Raw genomic sequence first — 16,163 nt, 5'->3', positions numbered from 1 at the left:
AAAGGCTCAGATTTACAGGTACGAAAGCAACCTTGCTCATCGATGCATCACATCACTTCAGTGTCAGCATCGCTACAACACAGCTTTTGCCTGGACCCTGGCTGTGCGAGTGATATTTGTACATGTTAAGAGTTAACTTGTGCCTTGAAGCTGTTAGTGTCTTTTTCCCCCTCGTCTGAGCGGTGATGACAGCCGCAGCGGTGAAGGAGGCTGGTGTCAGCTGACCCCGCTTTCAGCCAGTAACAGGAAATGTGATCTTTACTGCAGCTCCCTGAAAAACAATCTCGCTATTGTCAGCTTGACTCTCCTGTCCCTCTGCCCCTCACGGGGGGAGGGATGCAAAAAATACCTCACAATGAACATCGTCCCATCATAACACATATCCCTGGCCATTTATGTTGCCCCACAGGTAAATCTATTTCAATGAACTGGGGGTTCATTGAAAAAAAATCACAATGGTACACTGTAAAAAACATTTTTTGCAAACATGCAGTTGTTACCCTGAGGAGATAGTTATACCTGACAGTGATTTGTGTTGGTATCGCCTAACATAGCCAGGTTGATTTAGTCATATTAAACCATTTAAGTACAAAACACTTGGATTGATTAAGTCATTTCAACTTAAATTGCATTAAACTGACTTACAAAATGAATGAAGTTGCTGAACATATTTTTATGAGTTAAAGCAAAGTAAAACATATGTTTTTATAACTTATTGCTCATAATTTTGGTAACACTTTATAATAAGGTTAATTAGTTAACAACATTAGTTAACCTGAATTAAGAATAAACAATACTACAGCATTTATTAATATTAGTAATTTCAATTACTGATTTCAACATTCACATTATTAAAATCAAAGGTTGTATTTGTTAACATTAGCACCGTGAACTAACATGAACAAGCAATGAACAGCTGGATTTTTTATTAACTAACATTAACAAAGATTAATAAACACTGTAACAAATTTTGTTCATTGTTAGTTAATACATTAACTAATGTTAACTAATGAATCTTATTGTAAAGTGTTACCATCATTTTTTACAGTGAATTTGGGGTCCTGAAAACCAAATAACCAACACATGACGCTGGTGTAGTGCTTTATGTGTATGCAGGTGCATTATGTTATATGGTTATTATGACAGCGAGAGACTTTCTAATGCATTAAGATGCACTAAAGCTTTAGGGGAAGTTGTATGTAGGCTATGTGTCAAAACCACTGATGTCTTCAAAAAACGCTCTAGAGGAATTCACTCTGAGGTAGTTTACACAAACTGTGGTTTAGTCACTGAACGCAATGTGATTAGGCCCACTAGCTCGGTCGCATTCCCCGTGATCATCTGTAATATAAACTATAGCCTAACGAAACTACATCGGGTCTCACGGGCGATACAAATGGAGGGAAACACAAAAGCCCGGCACTTCTACAACAGAGCGTTCTGCGGGCTTCACGAGCGGCTCCGTGGGGCCCGGTTACCGATGAACAAAAGAGCATGAGCGGTGTCGGGTCCCTGAAACTGTATCCCCGCGCCACCGGCCATGACCTCATCGTGTTGTTTTCCCCCGCAAACGCTCGGCCCGCCGCGGCGCGCGCAACCCGAGCCGAGCGCGAGCTACGGGACTCTATCGCTCCAAGCAATATCTGATGCCGAGCAATATCAAGTGCATAGAGCATTTATGTTTGTTTACACTAGCATCCGCTGAGTCACAACTAGTTATAGATGTAAAGTAGTGATAGTAACAACTGTGCCAGAGTGGCTTATTACAATATGACATAATGGTAAATCTGTTCAGTGAATGTGGTCTATTTATTTCATTATTTATTAGTTGGAGATATCAGTGTTGGGTTTAATGTCTCAGTCATTGGCATGAATTAATAATTAATGATCATGTTCTGTTGAGATTTTACTTGATGGGGGCCCATAAACACGATAGGCTACGAGTTAAAATAATGGGATCATTTTGAATTTCAAGTGTAACTTGTTTATAATTAGTAAGATTATGAAAAGCATTAATCAGATTACTAATTATACACTACCATTCAAAAGTTTGGGGCCTTTTTAATGTTTTTGAAAGGAGTCTCTTACACCAAGGCTGCATTTATTTGATATTACGATTTAAAAGAAGTTTTCTATTGTGATATATGAATTTTCAGCATCATGACTCACATGATCCTTCAGAAATCATTCTGATATGCTGATTTGATGCTCGAGAAACATTAGGCTACTAATTATTATTATTATTATCAATCTTGAAAACACTAAAAGATGTGCTGTTTCATATTTGTGTGGAAACCGTAAACACTTCAGGATTCGTTGAGAAGTTCAAAAGAACAGCATTTGTTTTGAAATATAAATCTTTCAATGTCCATTTGAATCAGATTTCATGCATCCTCGCTGAATAAAAGTTTTATTTATTTTCATCGTACCGAGCCCAAACTTTTGAACTGTACACTCTAAAAAATGCTGGGTTGTTTTAACCCAATTTTAAATCAAATATGGACAAACCCAAACGTTGGATCAAAAATGCAATTTAAAAATGTAACCCAATGGCTGGGTTTGTCCATATTTGACCCAAAATTGGGTTAAAACAACCCACACTCTAAAAACTAATTCAGAGGACCTTTAGTCATTACTTAAATATACATATTGTTGTGAAATAAAAAATCAAGTTCTGAGATACAGTTAGACTTTTTACTTGTAATTGTTATTTTATTGAGCTTGGATGACACACAAATTATGCCTATTGATTCAATATACTATCATGACTTGTCAGAGTTTAACATTTTCAGTCAATCAAAAATAATTAAATTTTAAGTTCTGCTAATGTAAAATACAATTTGATGACGTGTAAACGGCCCACAGTTTCCGCGCGCATGCATGTTCAATGCCAGACGACGAGTGGGACCACACAGTTGAAACTCAATCTGGTGAATGGTTAGTAATTTTATGTTTAATTACACATTTGCATTTGCTCAGGATTCTGTTGGTGATAGCCTACTGTATAGTAACCGAATACCAAAATCTCGAAGTCCTTATTCTGAAATTTGAGTTGAGTGTTGATATATGTAACTGTGCGTTCAGACCGGACGTGAATAGCGCGTCAAATTCGCGCCTGCCGCGTCTAATTTGACGCTTGAACATTTTGAATGCATTCGCGCGTCCAAAGCGAAATGGACGCGTATAAAAAGCAAGCGTTTGGAGCGCAATTGACGCGCGTCCGAGGCGAAATCCGCTTCTTCTGGGAGAGGCAAGTGCTGCGGGAAATTTAAAAATACTACTGTTATTGTGTCACGAAATGTAGTTTTAAGAGTTGTTCAGTCGAGAATGTAGTTGTTTAAAGCTCAAATCTGTGGTTTATTTATAAAGATAGCGCCTATTTAAAACATTTGATCGGACGTTTTCAGGTTGTGTGAGACCCAGGGGATCACCGGGTGCTCGAGCCCATGTAAGCCGCCTGGAACAGCCTTTACCTCGGCTGGTCCTCCTGACGTCTGCCGCTGGTAAACGACTCGAGAAATGTTTAAATTCACAATATATAGCTTCTGTTCTATTATATGAAACATATAATTTAAAGGACATTAATGACTCGTTATAACGTATGTCAAACGACTTCTTTAATTATGTTAATATTATTATATATTAATATTATAGTTCATTTAAATGTTTTGAAAGGGAAATATATTAAAAGATGAATGTTACATGTATGTTTAAAAGAGAAATATATTACAATTTAAAAATGGTGCTAAAAAGATAAATAGTGATTGGAAAGCTGTTTAAAAATATACATAATTCCTTATAAAAGTCAGTCATTTCATTTGTGTTATTTAAAACTAGGGCTGGTCCGAATACCATTTTTGAGCTTTGAAGCTTCGGTAGGAAAAAACTTCTTCACCTAACTTAAAACATTATGTTGGATCAACTTAATTACTTGCATTCATGTTGAAAATTATTAAGTTCATGTTACTTAGAAATGCGTTTTATTGTGGACTAAAAGGTAATTCACCATACTCAAAACATCGCTTTGAATTAATGTAATTATGCCAGCAGTCTTAACTGAAAAATTCTAGTGGAAAACGTTAACATATTTTTTTTTGTTGACCCAATGTTTTATTTTTTAGAGTGCATCATTTTTTAGAGTGGTGTAGGCCTATAGTACACAGTAGATCAGAAGGACTGATAAAAAAATGGGAGACAAAAGGAATATGCACACAGTGGATGTCAAATGTGAAACATTGATAGTTAATGTGACTCTCTCCACCTGTGGTTACTCGGTTAGTGCACCTGTGTGAACTTAAGAACTGACGTCATTCAAACACCAGAAATCACCTTGTTTGTTAGAATTACACACACACACACACACACACACACACACACACACACACACACACACACACACACAGTTTCTTCTGAGAAAACCTGAAGCATTTCCTTGCAGGTACACTTAATTTGCCATTTTGTTATTTAATGCAATGACATCCACACATTTCAATACTCCTGGGGTCCACTGAGACTTCATCATAGAGTAGAGAGTTGAGTAGCCTTTATTGTCATTGCACTGTGAAAGTACAACGAAATTTAGGGTCGTTCAATACGCCTTGACAGAGTGTAGTGTCGGCCCAGATCCGGGCCACATGTGGATTCCACGCGCGCCAGATGTGGGCCGGATCTGGGCCGCCACTATATCGTTTATAACTCCATGAATGTCCATGAGGGAAATAGATTATGTTAGTACGGCTTATTTATTCGCTCATGTAGAGGCAACACGGGACGGGAATGTCAGACTTCTCGAGAAGGTTCAGTTGAAACTCCTCTAAAAAATGAAGGGAGCATCCACATACCTGCCACTCCCCAGTAGTGAATGTCCCTTTGATCCGACTCGACGATCAGTCCCGCCGCACAACTTCCATCTGTGGAACGAGAAGAAGTGGAGATGTTCGTGAGATCTTTCATTTTCTGCCGCGCACACCTATACACACCTTTACCACGGCGAGCATGCGTTCAGTCAAAATACAACACAATACAGAAACAATACACAACAAAACTGGTGAATTAATTAATTATAGCAAACACTGACTAAAATAAGAAAGAACTTAAAAATGAATTAATTTAAAAAGCAAGGCTCACACAGAGTAAAGCTGTGACTCAAACAGTGAGTGTGCTTACAGACAGCTTTCACCATCACTGCCGCTTTTAAACCACGCAAGCGCCAGTTGCTTAGTTAAGCAAGGCATTTGGTTTTGAAAGAAATTGCACGCAAACTGAAAGTTTTTTTAAGTTGAAGATGCATTTCGAGACTCGAGTCAGCATAGAGAACTGCAAAGGTTCTCACGGGCTATTTCAGACAGAGGTCTTCATTTGTTTCTTTGCTTGTCTGTTTGGGTTTCATTTCCACTTTGTTTCTAAACTTTATTCCTTATATGCGTAAATTTCACCAAAGTAATGCACATATTTACATCATCTACACAGGCCTAATGATTATGTCTTTTGAAAGCCATGCTTGACAACAGAAATAATTAATTAGGCTACTCAAAAAAATCGCAAAATAGATTGACAGATCACAATAAGCGAGTGAAATCATGCAAAAGCTTTCATAAGGCACACTGGAAATGCCAAGCAAACTGACTTCCTTATAAAGACTAAAGCAAAACAGGACGCGTTTATAATATAAGACAGCCTGTACCTTGTGTGAAAGATAAAATCATGCAACAGGTCGTTATTCCCTTGTTTGAAACTCCTTCTTCTTTTTTGCAGAAGTCTTTACGCCTGGTTTTAATGTCCAAATGCCTGCCCTGTTAAAGCTTGTGTTAATCCTCAGTTAGTAGTCTGACATCCATTAAAAAAGAGCAGCCGCGATGTTCGGCAGTGGTACGAGAGGGAGAAAGTGAGTTATTACAAGTATCTCTCGGTAAGCCCCGCCCCCCGAGGCGGACGAAAATAGAAATGTGGGCGGAGCTCTCCAAAAATAGCGAGTGACGTCTCACGCCTGCATTCTCGCATTGTTTCCTTCTCTGTGATTTGATTGGCTGAGGCTGTAGCCACATCCACAGTGCACTCTCTAAAGTTCTTCAGTTCTGGAACTACTCACCGTTCAAACCACGGCATATTTCAGTACAGCAGGTGCTGGTGTGGATATAAATGAACAACAGAAGAGGTTCAAATAAAAAATGCAAAATAATCATAATAATAATAGGTTATGCTAACTGAGCACCAATACGAATTTATCATATTTATGCATTAAATCAGCATATTAGAGTGATTTCTGAAGGATCATGTGACACTGAAGACTGAAGTAATGATGCTGAATATTCAGCTCTCATCACAGGAATAAATACAATTAATGTAAAAAAATATATCACAATACTATTTTTACTATATTTTTTATTAAACATGCTATATTTGCTTCAAAAGCATTCAAATAAATAAACAATTATATATATATATATATATATTAGGGCTGTCAAAAGATTAATCGTGATTAATCACATCCAAAATAAAAGTTTGTGTTTACATAATATATGTGTGTATACTCTGTAGAATTATTATGTATAAATACACACACATTCATGTATATATTTAAGGAATAATTGCATTTATATAATGTATATACATTTATATAATTTATATTATATATAAATATTTTATATATAAATATAACCAATTTTTCTTAAATATATACATAATTGTGTGTGTTTTTATATATATAAACAATTATACACAGTACACACACATATATTATGGAAACACAAACTTTTATTTTGGATGTGATTAATCCCGGTTAATCTTTTGACAGCCCATATTAGTAGTTCACCTTAATAAACCTCTCTATAAACAAGAATCAAAAAATCTTTTAATTAATTTCTGTCTGTTTGTGCATTCTTTATCTCTGTTGATATACAATAGCCTACTAATACACTTATTGCATTCTTCAGATTTTTCACATTTTTACGCGTTCACTAAAATTGTTGTAACTCAAGTTTAATATTGTATCTCTGTTCATCTTCAGGTCAAAACGTGCTTAAAAATCTGGCCTAACCAATAAGGAAACCTTTTTTGCGATGTCCACCAAAGATAACACGAGTTCATATATGACAGGACATCCGTGCATGATGCAAACCCTTGTAAACGTACAGTATCTGCATATTTCTTTCTTTCTTTCTTTCTTTCTTTCTTTCTTTCTTTCTTTCTTTCTTTCTTTCTTTCTTTCTTTCTTTCTTTCTTTCTTTCTTTCTTTCTTTCTTTCTTTCTTTCTCTTTCCTTCCTTCCTTCCTTCCTCAGTAAAACAGAACCGGTCAGCATTCACGCGCCGCACACGCGCTGTGAAACCACTACATGACCCGTTTCTCAGAAACCAGGACACACAGCCGGTCTCTCTCCAGTGGGTTTCTGGTTTCCTCTGAGAGGCTCACTCGCTCACTTTTCGTCACCGCCGTGTAACTGCGTACCTACTGCATTTTTGGTCATTATATAAAGCAGTTTTTGGGACTGCATGCTTTTATTATGATCGTGCTGTCGTACAACTACAGTATGAATAATATTTAAATATTTAAGAAAGTTCAGTTTGTTATAAATAAGCTACAAACACAGCATGTGCAGGTTTATTAATACTGAAAGCATGCGTTTTACATGTAAGGGGCTTCCGGTGCTTATAACCTCAGTGCTATTTAAATAGGCTACTTACTAAAATTATTTCTAGGGCAGAGGAAACAACATACCCCCATGCACACACACACACACACACACACACACACACACACACACACACACACACACACACACACACACACACACACACACACACACACACACAACTAAAATGTAATGAAACTAACAGTGTTGTGCTGCACCTAATGCTCCTCCAACCGGGGGATCCCAACAGTCTTACCAGAAACCCTTTGTGTGTGTGTGTGTGTGTGTGTGTGTGTGTGTGTGTTATAATTACACAGTCCTTCAGTCTGAATCATATCCGGCAGAAGCTGAAAATAACAAGACCATGATCTGACAGTGAAGCAGCTCAGTAGGGGAACAGACGACACACACACACACACACACACACACACACACACTGGAACGTTCTGATGAAAGTGCATGATGACGAAGGAGATATCAACAAAAAACAGTCTTTAATGAATACGTCATGAATACGTCATTAATACGTTTTGAATATGAATACGTTAATGAAGGGTATAGACTAGAGGGTGATTTCGGATTCAGCCGGAGTTGCAAAGGGAACAACGGGCAAATAGGAACAGAACACAATGGAACAAACATACTGCTCTAACAATCATATTCTGTAATATATGCATATATCTGAAAGCAGAAATGACGAACTACTCTTAAAAATAAAGGTTATTTATTGGGACTGATGCTTTCATGAAGAACCTTTAACATCCACGTTCCATTCTACAATCAGGTTCTTTATAGTATAGAAAATATTTTTACAATTTTTAAGACTAAGGAAAAAAATTTGCTTCTTAAGAATTGCTCCGTGAAAGGTTTTTAGGGGAACCAAAACACTGCATTGGTGCCAAAACCCCTTTTTTGTGTCCATTATAAATGATTGTTGTAATAAAATAGAAAAAGTCTATTGGTGGTCTTAGACTTAGCTCTTGCATGCCGAAGCTTAAACGTCTGATTAACATTTATCTTTGCATCATGTACTATAAATGATTTAAACACACTTTTGTTTTTACATACTGAATGATAGACATCAGAGGTTCTTTCGTTAAAAGTTAGCAAAAGACAAAGAGAGAATGTGTTCGGTAGTGACAGGAAGTGCTCAGCCTCAGTCACACATTTCCACAGAACAGACACAGGCGTACACTAGCGCTCCTCTCTTTAGGCAAAGACGAGAAATCAAAATATGTGTGTTCTGACTGTTTACTCATGTTTGGAGAGGGAGTAAATGATGACAGAAATAAAAACTCATCATCTTCTTCGGCTTATCCGGGGACGCCTAGACTTCCCTCTCCCTAGACACTTCCTCTAGCTCTTCCGGGGGGACACTGAGGCGTTCCCAGGCCAGCCGGGAGATATAATACCTCCAGCGTGTCCAAGGTCTTCCCCAGGGTCTCCTCCCGGTGGGACGCGCCCGGAACACCTTCCCGGGAAGGCGTCCAGGAGGCATCCGGAATAGATCCCGAGGCCCCTCAGCTGACCCCTCTCGATGCGGAGGAGCAGCGGCTCTACTCTGAGCTCCTCCCGAGTGACCGAGCTCCTCACCCTCTCTCTAAAGGATCGCCCAGCCACCCTGCGGAGAAAGCTTGTTTCGGTCATGACCCAAAGCTTGAGAGTCAGAACGTAGATCGACCGGTAAATCGAGAGCTTCGCCTAGCAGCTCAGCTCCTTCTTCACCACGACAGACCGGTACATCGACTGCATTTCTGTCAGGACCACTATCGTCAAAATACGATTGACAGTAGCATACAGTTTGTATTGGCGGTATGGTTCTGTTCTGGGCGAGAACTCCCTGCGCAACCACACAGCCGAGCATGGATAAGAGCCGGGAGAGCAGCAATAACCCCCTTAGGGTAAACAGAACAGAACCAACATGAGCGTATTGCAGATATCATTAATTCAAGATTTTAAAGTACAACATGATTCGAGAATTTATTCTGATTCAAGGGGAATCAGAACGCCAAATCCTGACTGGATGAGAGGAGGAGCTGGGGAGGGAGGAGGGTAATTCGCTCCTGAGAAACGCGATAGCAGCTGATAATACTGAAGGAGCTTATATATGTATATGTGATAGGCGTCGTATTCCTATAGGTAGATGTGGGTCAGCTGACAGTCAGCTGATGCGAGCTTGACTAACGTGACCTGCCAGAAGTAACGCTACGTTTGATTACTGCAGAAGCTGCACTGATCCGTCTGTCAATCTCCCGTTCAATCCTTCCCTCACTCGTGAACAAGACCCCAAGATACTTGAACTCCTCCACTTGAGGCAGGAACTCTCCACCAACCTGAAGCGTGCAAGCCACCCTTTTCCGACTGAGAACCATAACCTCGGACTTGGAGGTGCTGATTACACTAGCGCTCCTCCAATAAATTAAACGGTTTCATTAATACGCAGGTAAAGGTGTAATGTACACTACCATTTAAAAGTTTGAGCTCGGTTAGTGTTTTGTTTGTCTTGTGTCTCTTATGCTCACCAAGGCCGCATTCATTTGTTCATACAGTAAAAACAGTAATATTGTGAAATATTATTCGTATTTAAAAGAACTGTTTTCTATTGTAATATATAAAATGTACTTTATCCCGTATTCAGTGACACATGATCCTTCAGAAATCATTCTATTATTATGATTTGATACTTGATTTGATAACATTTCTGATTATTATCAATGTCGAAAACATACGACCGGCTTAACAGTGTTTCGAAGAAAGAGGCTGTTAGCCATTATTCATTTTCTCAATCCACTTGCCGACAAACACAAACTTAAATGTGTTTCACACTAATGAGATCCTCTCTAACAGGCCAACACCATAGTTAATCATGAACATGGTGTGTCCCTTCAGCGAAATAATGAAGGAAAAAAAAAACATCCGACTATAAATATGTCAGTCCAAATTCAGACGGGATGCTGTGCTCGTGGTTTACATTTTGGGAGAAAAACATTTTAGTGAAGAAAAAAAAAAGTGATAGTTTGAGGCAATTTGATTTGGAGCAGCTCCTCTCTGCCTGTTGAGTTTCCCTGATTTTCATGTCTGTCCCGTCAGGTGACAGACTCATCCAGACTTACTCTTCTTAGTGATGTTTTTCATCCAGTGAAATGATCAACCCTATTGGACTGTGATTATTTTTAATGGTGTTTGCTAAGCCAAGCACTTTTACTATTGCTCAGGTATGATTGAACTTACAGTTTTTACCTGGTGATAAAACAGACAAAAAACAAACAAAAAACACAGAAAACACTTACACAGAAGGTGGACCAATTCAAATTTAGAGACCGGAATATCCTAGAGCCTATTCTAGAGCCATTCGTATTTAATATATATAGCATTGATAAATAGCAACACCCTGGCAACCACACAGAACACTCTAGGAACTGTATAGCAACATGTTAATAATCACTTAGAAAGCATTAATGACTGCATAGCAACTTCCTAGCAACCTAGGAACTATATAGCAATGTGCTAATAATCATTTATAATGCTCTTTACCGTATATAGCAACATCCTGGCCACCACTCAGAACTCTCTAGGAACAATAATAGGAACGTGCTTACAATCATTTGGAATGCTTTACTGACTCTATATAGCAACACCCTGGTAAACACCCAGTAAACTCTAGGAACCGTATAGGAATGTGCTAACAATCATTTGGAATGCTGTACAGACTATATATACATATAGCAACACCCTGGCAACCAACCAGTACACCCAGTAGAAACCGTATAGCAATGTGCTAAAAATCACTTGGAATGCCTCAGTGACTGCATATAGCGATGTCCTGGCAACCACTCAGAACACCCTAGCAACTGTATAGCAACAGGCTAACAATCACTTGGACCAGTTTAATGGCTGCTTAGCAACACCCTGGAAACCACCCAGAATATCCTAGTAACGGCATTGCAACATAACAACCATTCATAACTCCTTAATAAGAGCATAGCAACACCCTAGCATCATGATGGTGCTGCATGAACAAGCAACACTCAAGTCTCAGTAAGATATTCTTAAATTAAAAATATTTCATACAGAAAGGTCAAAGTAAAAAAAAATTATAACCCAGCTCCACACTGTCCTAATTATTAAATTTGGGAGATCCAAGAGAACAAGGTGTGTTCCCTTTGCTTCATACAGAAACCGTATTCTCCCTTTATTTCTCCTTTTTTCTCTTTCTATTTCTGAGACAACACGGTATTGGGAAACTGATGGCTGGCGAATGCCAGCAAACTAGTCATATGAATCAACCAGATTTGATTACATCTCTGGCCTCAATGTGCTCTTTCAATTTCAGCTACACTACCTTCCTCTAAAATAACCACACACACACACATTCAATGAAAGCATGGCAGTGTTCCTCTGCTAATGTGGCAGGTTTGATTGGGATGGGTGGCGTTATAATAGCAGCCATTGATAAGCTTTAATCGGATTCTCTGTGGCATTTGGATAGACAGTAAAAGAGTCATGCACAGGCCCGGAGTCTGTTGTGTGGAAATGTCAGCAGTTACGACGGCTCTGTTCAACTCTCAGCCTCCCTTTACCCTTTAATGCCTGAGTATAACATTAGCCAAATACGCTGATACTGATGTATATTTATGAATTTGGCAGACGCTTTAATCCAAAATGACTTAATTGCATAGGTACACATTTTGTCAAGTCTGCATTCCCTGGGAATCAAACCCTAACCCCGCTTTATTGCTTTACTGTTTGAGAAAATATGCAATTAGTAGCAACTATAGCTATATGTTTACATGGACACAATTTTTTTTAAACAGAATTCATTCATTAAGACTGATGAATCCGAACATAGTGTTTACATGAACGCTAAATAAAGCCCAAGACTGGTTGCCCACTGAAGCTAAGCAGGGCTGAGCCTGGTCAGTACCTGGATGGGAGATCTCCCAGGAAAACCAGGTTGCTGCTGGAAGAGGTGTTAGTGAGGCCAGCAGGGGGCGCTCTCCCTGTGGTCTGTGTGGGTCCTACACCCCAGTATAGTGACGGGGACACTATACTGACAAAGAGCGCCGTCCTTCGGATCAGACGTTAAACTGAGGTCCTGACTCTCTGTGGTCATAAAAAATCCCAGGATGGAGAGAGTAGGGGTGTAACCCCGGCATCCTGGCCAAATTTTCCCTTTGGCCTCTGTCCATCATCATGGCCTCTTGATCATCCCCATATACACTGATTGGCTTCATCACTCCGTCTCCTCTCCACCAGTAAGTGTGTGGTGGGCGTTCTGGTGCAATATGGCTGCCACCACATCATCCAGGGGTGCGTTTCCCGTACAATGACGTACAGTAACTCTGCTTCACTACCATATTACGCTGCATCGTCACGACTGTTTCCCGAAACCGCACTGTCACAAATTGGTCGTTCAACCACGTTGGTAATGATGTCACGCATGTGGTGAAGTAATGACTTCTTTTAATGAATCTGTTTGTGATCAAATTAGCGCTAGATGTTTTGCTATAAATTATGAACATGGCATCTGAGGACTATTTCTCATTTTTCCTCAGATATTTTGCTTTATTTCCAGATTCAATCATAGGCTCGTTCTTACTCAGTAGATCACGTTCACATGCGCACTCTTCACAAATGTTGCTTTAAATCTCTTGACAAACTAAAAGACGTAAATGACATTTGTATATATTCTAAATAAAAGGTACAGATTGTATTGAATGTCAGCTTCATAAATAAGGGTTTATGAAGTCCACGTCATGCAAACAAGAAACGTCTAACCACAGGTCGAGAGCTGTCGTTCCAAACACACAACTTTTGCGATGCTGTTAGTTACCTTGTAACCAATCAGATTAACGTGTGATTGTCAACGAGTGGATCTCTGATCTGCTGTGAGTGAGTGGAGGCGGGGAACGTGTATACTAAATGAAGCAAGGGTGTAGAGTTACATTCAAGCTATTTTAAGGCATGACAAAAAAAATTCAAGGATAAAACTAAATAAATATGTAATTTTGGTGATCAAAGATGAGTTTTAAGGGATAAAATGATTGACTACAGGGGGACTTTAAATGGCTGCAATTCATGAATGCTTTGGAATATAGACCTAAAAATGAAAGTGTAAACATTTTTAAGTTGCAACATACTGTAAAGCATATGTACTGTACTAAACATTTTTTATTTGCTAAAAAATCTTTTGGACTCAAAGCCATTTGTCTAGCCACATTTGAAGTTGATATCACAAATAAACTGAGATTCCTATGAGATTTAGTTTAGGCATTAAACGAAATACAAAAAAGAAACCGGGTGACACACATTTCATTGATTTTTTTTTAGGCATCCTCCTGTCACAAAATAATACATTTCTCTCACAATATCACTTTTATCGCAAAACAGTCACCAAATATGGAACCTCAACTCTCAGACCTTTTCGACGATATGCGTTTTGTCAGGTTTGAAAAATATTTGATTCTTAAGTAGTGCAGTAAATGTTGTAATATGAAACATGACAGCGCCCACTAGGTGGGAGGAGCCGGCTAAAAAGTTTACAGTAACATTTACATGTTAACGCAATGTCTAATTTCAAAAAAAATTTCACAGGATGGATTCTGCTGGTGTAATCTTTCGATACCTAATGAATAAGAAAATATGTGATAGGGGGGAAAAAAAGCCAATAAATTTGTTGGGGTGTGTGTGTGATGTAAGGGTTAAGAGATTGTGATGTTTTTTCTTCTTCTTTTATATGGAAGAAGAGGCCTTATTTGTAATGAAATACATTTAATACTATTAAATATTGTGGCTTAAGTAACTTTTAAAAATAATTCAATAATGATTATTTTATTATTATTATTTATGAATTTATTTTTAATTACAGTGCTATGCATAAGTTTAGACACCCATGCTAAAGTTGACTAAAAAGAGGAATAAAAAATCATCTTTTGGAAATTGAACTTAATGCCTTAATTTAAAAAAATAGGAAAAATCCAACCTTTAAGGACACCAATTTTCGTTGTGAATGAATAATGTATCGTAAATAAATAAATGTTCTTCCTTAAAATACAGGGTGCATAAGTTTGGACACCCCTATGTTAAACTCCCATAGAGGCAGGCAGATTTTTATTTTTAAAGGCCAGTTACTTCATGGATCCAGGATACTCTGCATCCTGATAAAGTTCCCCTGGCCTTTGGAATTAAAATATCCCCACATCATCACATACCCTTCCCCATACCTAGAGATTGGCATGGTTTTATTTCAGTTAGCCTAACAGCTGGTTTGATTTGCATTGAGAGATGATCTTATGGAAAGTACTCCATGCCAATCTCCAGGTATAGTGAAGAGTGTGTGATGATGTGGGGCTATTTTAATTCCAGAGGCCAAGGGAACTTTATCAGGATGCTGAGTATCCTGGATCCATATAGTAACTGGCCTTTAAAAATAAAAATCTGCCTGCCTCTATGGGAATTTAACATAGGGGTGTCCAAACTTATGCACCCTGTATTTTAAGGAAGAACATTTATTTATTTACGATACATTATTCATTCACAAAGATAATTGGTGTCCTTAAAGGTTGGATTTTTCCTATTTTTTTAAATTAAGGCATTAAGTTCAATTTCCAAAAGATGATTTTTTATTCCTCTTTTTAGTCAACTTTAGCATGGGTGTCTAAACTTATGCATAGCACTGTAGCTGTATATGAAATACTATTTTACTACTCATGCTACATTTTCCTAATGCCAATAAGGAATACAAAATTGAAATTGAATTGGGTCAGAGAGAGAGGGGGGGGGGGTTTACGGTTTGCCAGAAGGGTCTGTCCCTTAAGAACCCTGACGGAATTTGAGGAATGCTGGATAAGGAGAGAGAGTCCTGAGAGACACAGGGCAATGGGGCCAGGGAGCTCCAAGTGGGAGAGGCATTGAAAACACAGAGAAAAAACAGATGGAACTGAAGGAAAGGAGATAGAGTGCAAGGAAAAGAGAAAAGAGAGGGTGCGGAGAGAAAAGGAGAGTGTGTGTGATGGGAATGGGGATTATTAGGGAGGAGTATTTCAGGGTGGGGTGTGGAGCGGCGTTACACTTCAGATAATGTGACTCATACATGACTAAAGCGAGGCAAAGCTAACACAAACTACAGCACATTGTGTCTGACAGTTTACTTTGGCTTCAGGCTGAGACTGGCCTCCAGCCGCTAATTAAAAATCCCATGTCAGGAGTTTAAAAATTGTACAAAAGCCTCGTGGGAGGTGCAGTATTCCAAGAATCTTGGAAGCGATTCAAGCTCTTTGAATTGGAGGATTTGGGACTGATTTTGGCACATTCGTCTCGATTCTGCTTTATTGGTTTTTCTTCAGTTGCACTGAAACCTGAAGACGTTATTTTTTTTGTAATTGCAAGCCCTGCAAAAAAAAAAAAGAAAAGAAAAAAAAACATGCATGGATGGCAGAAGTGGTAAAGGTTAAACATTGAGTTGGGGAATCTTTTCATTCATAATGACTGCAGCGGTGACTCACACGAACACCACTTACCATGAGGAGCCATGT

At 38.7% G+C, this 16,163-nt stretch overlaps 1 protein-coding gene across 2 annotated transcripts in view; it reads right to left on the bottom strand.

The window, feature by feature from the left end:
* hdac7a (histone deacetylase 7a) overlaps positions 1–16,163 on the bottom strand; it is a 95,318-nt gene that overhangs the window by 67,571 nt on the left and 11,584 nt on the right. The window contains exons 1-2 of one of the 2 annotated variants that reach the window (XM_079587510.1): positions 5,684–5,875; positions 4,842–4,910 (exon numbers count right to left, since the gene is read on the bottom strand). In XM_079587510.1, coding sequence (XP_079443636.1) covers positions 4,842–4,910; positions 5,684–5,705 — 91 coding nt within the window. In that variant the 5' untranslated portion in view covers positions 5,706–5,875. Of the gene's footprint in view, positions 1–4,841; positions 4,911–5,683; positions 5,876–16,163 lie in introns of those variants that run through there. The other variant, XM_079587511.1, reaches the window with a different exon arrangement.

Source organism: Phoxinus phoxinus (genome assembly GCF_949152265.1).
Source record: "Phoxinus phoxinus genome assembly, chromosome: 18".
Classification (NCBI taxonomy): domain Eukaryota; kingdom Metazoa; phylum Chordata; class Actinopteri; order Cypriniformes; family Leuciscidae; genus Phoxinus; species Phoxinus phoxinus.
This window is presented reverse-complemented; position numbering and strand designations above follow the sequence as displayed.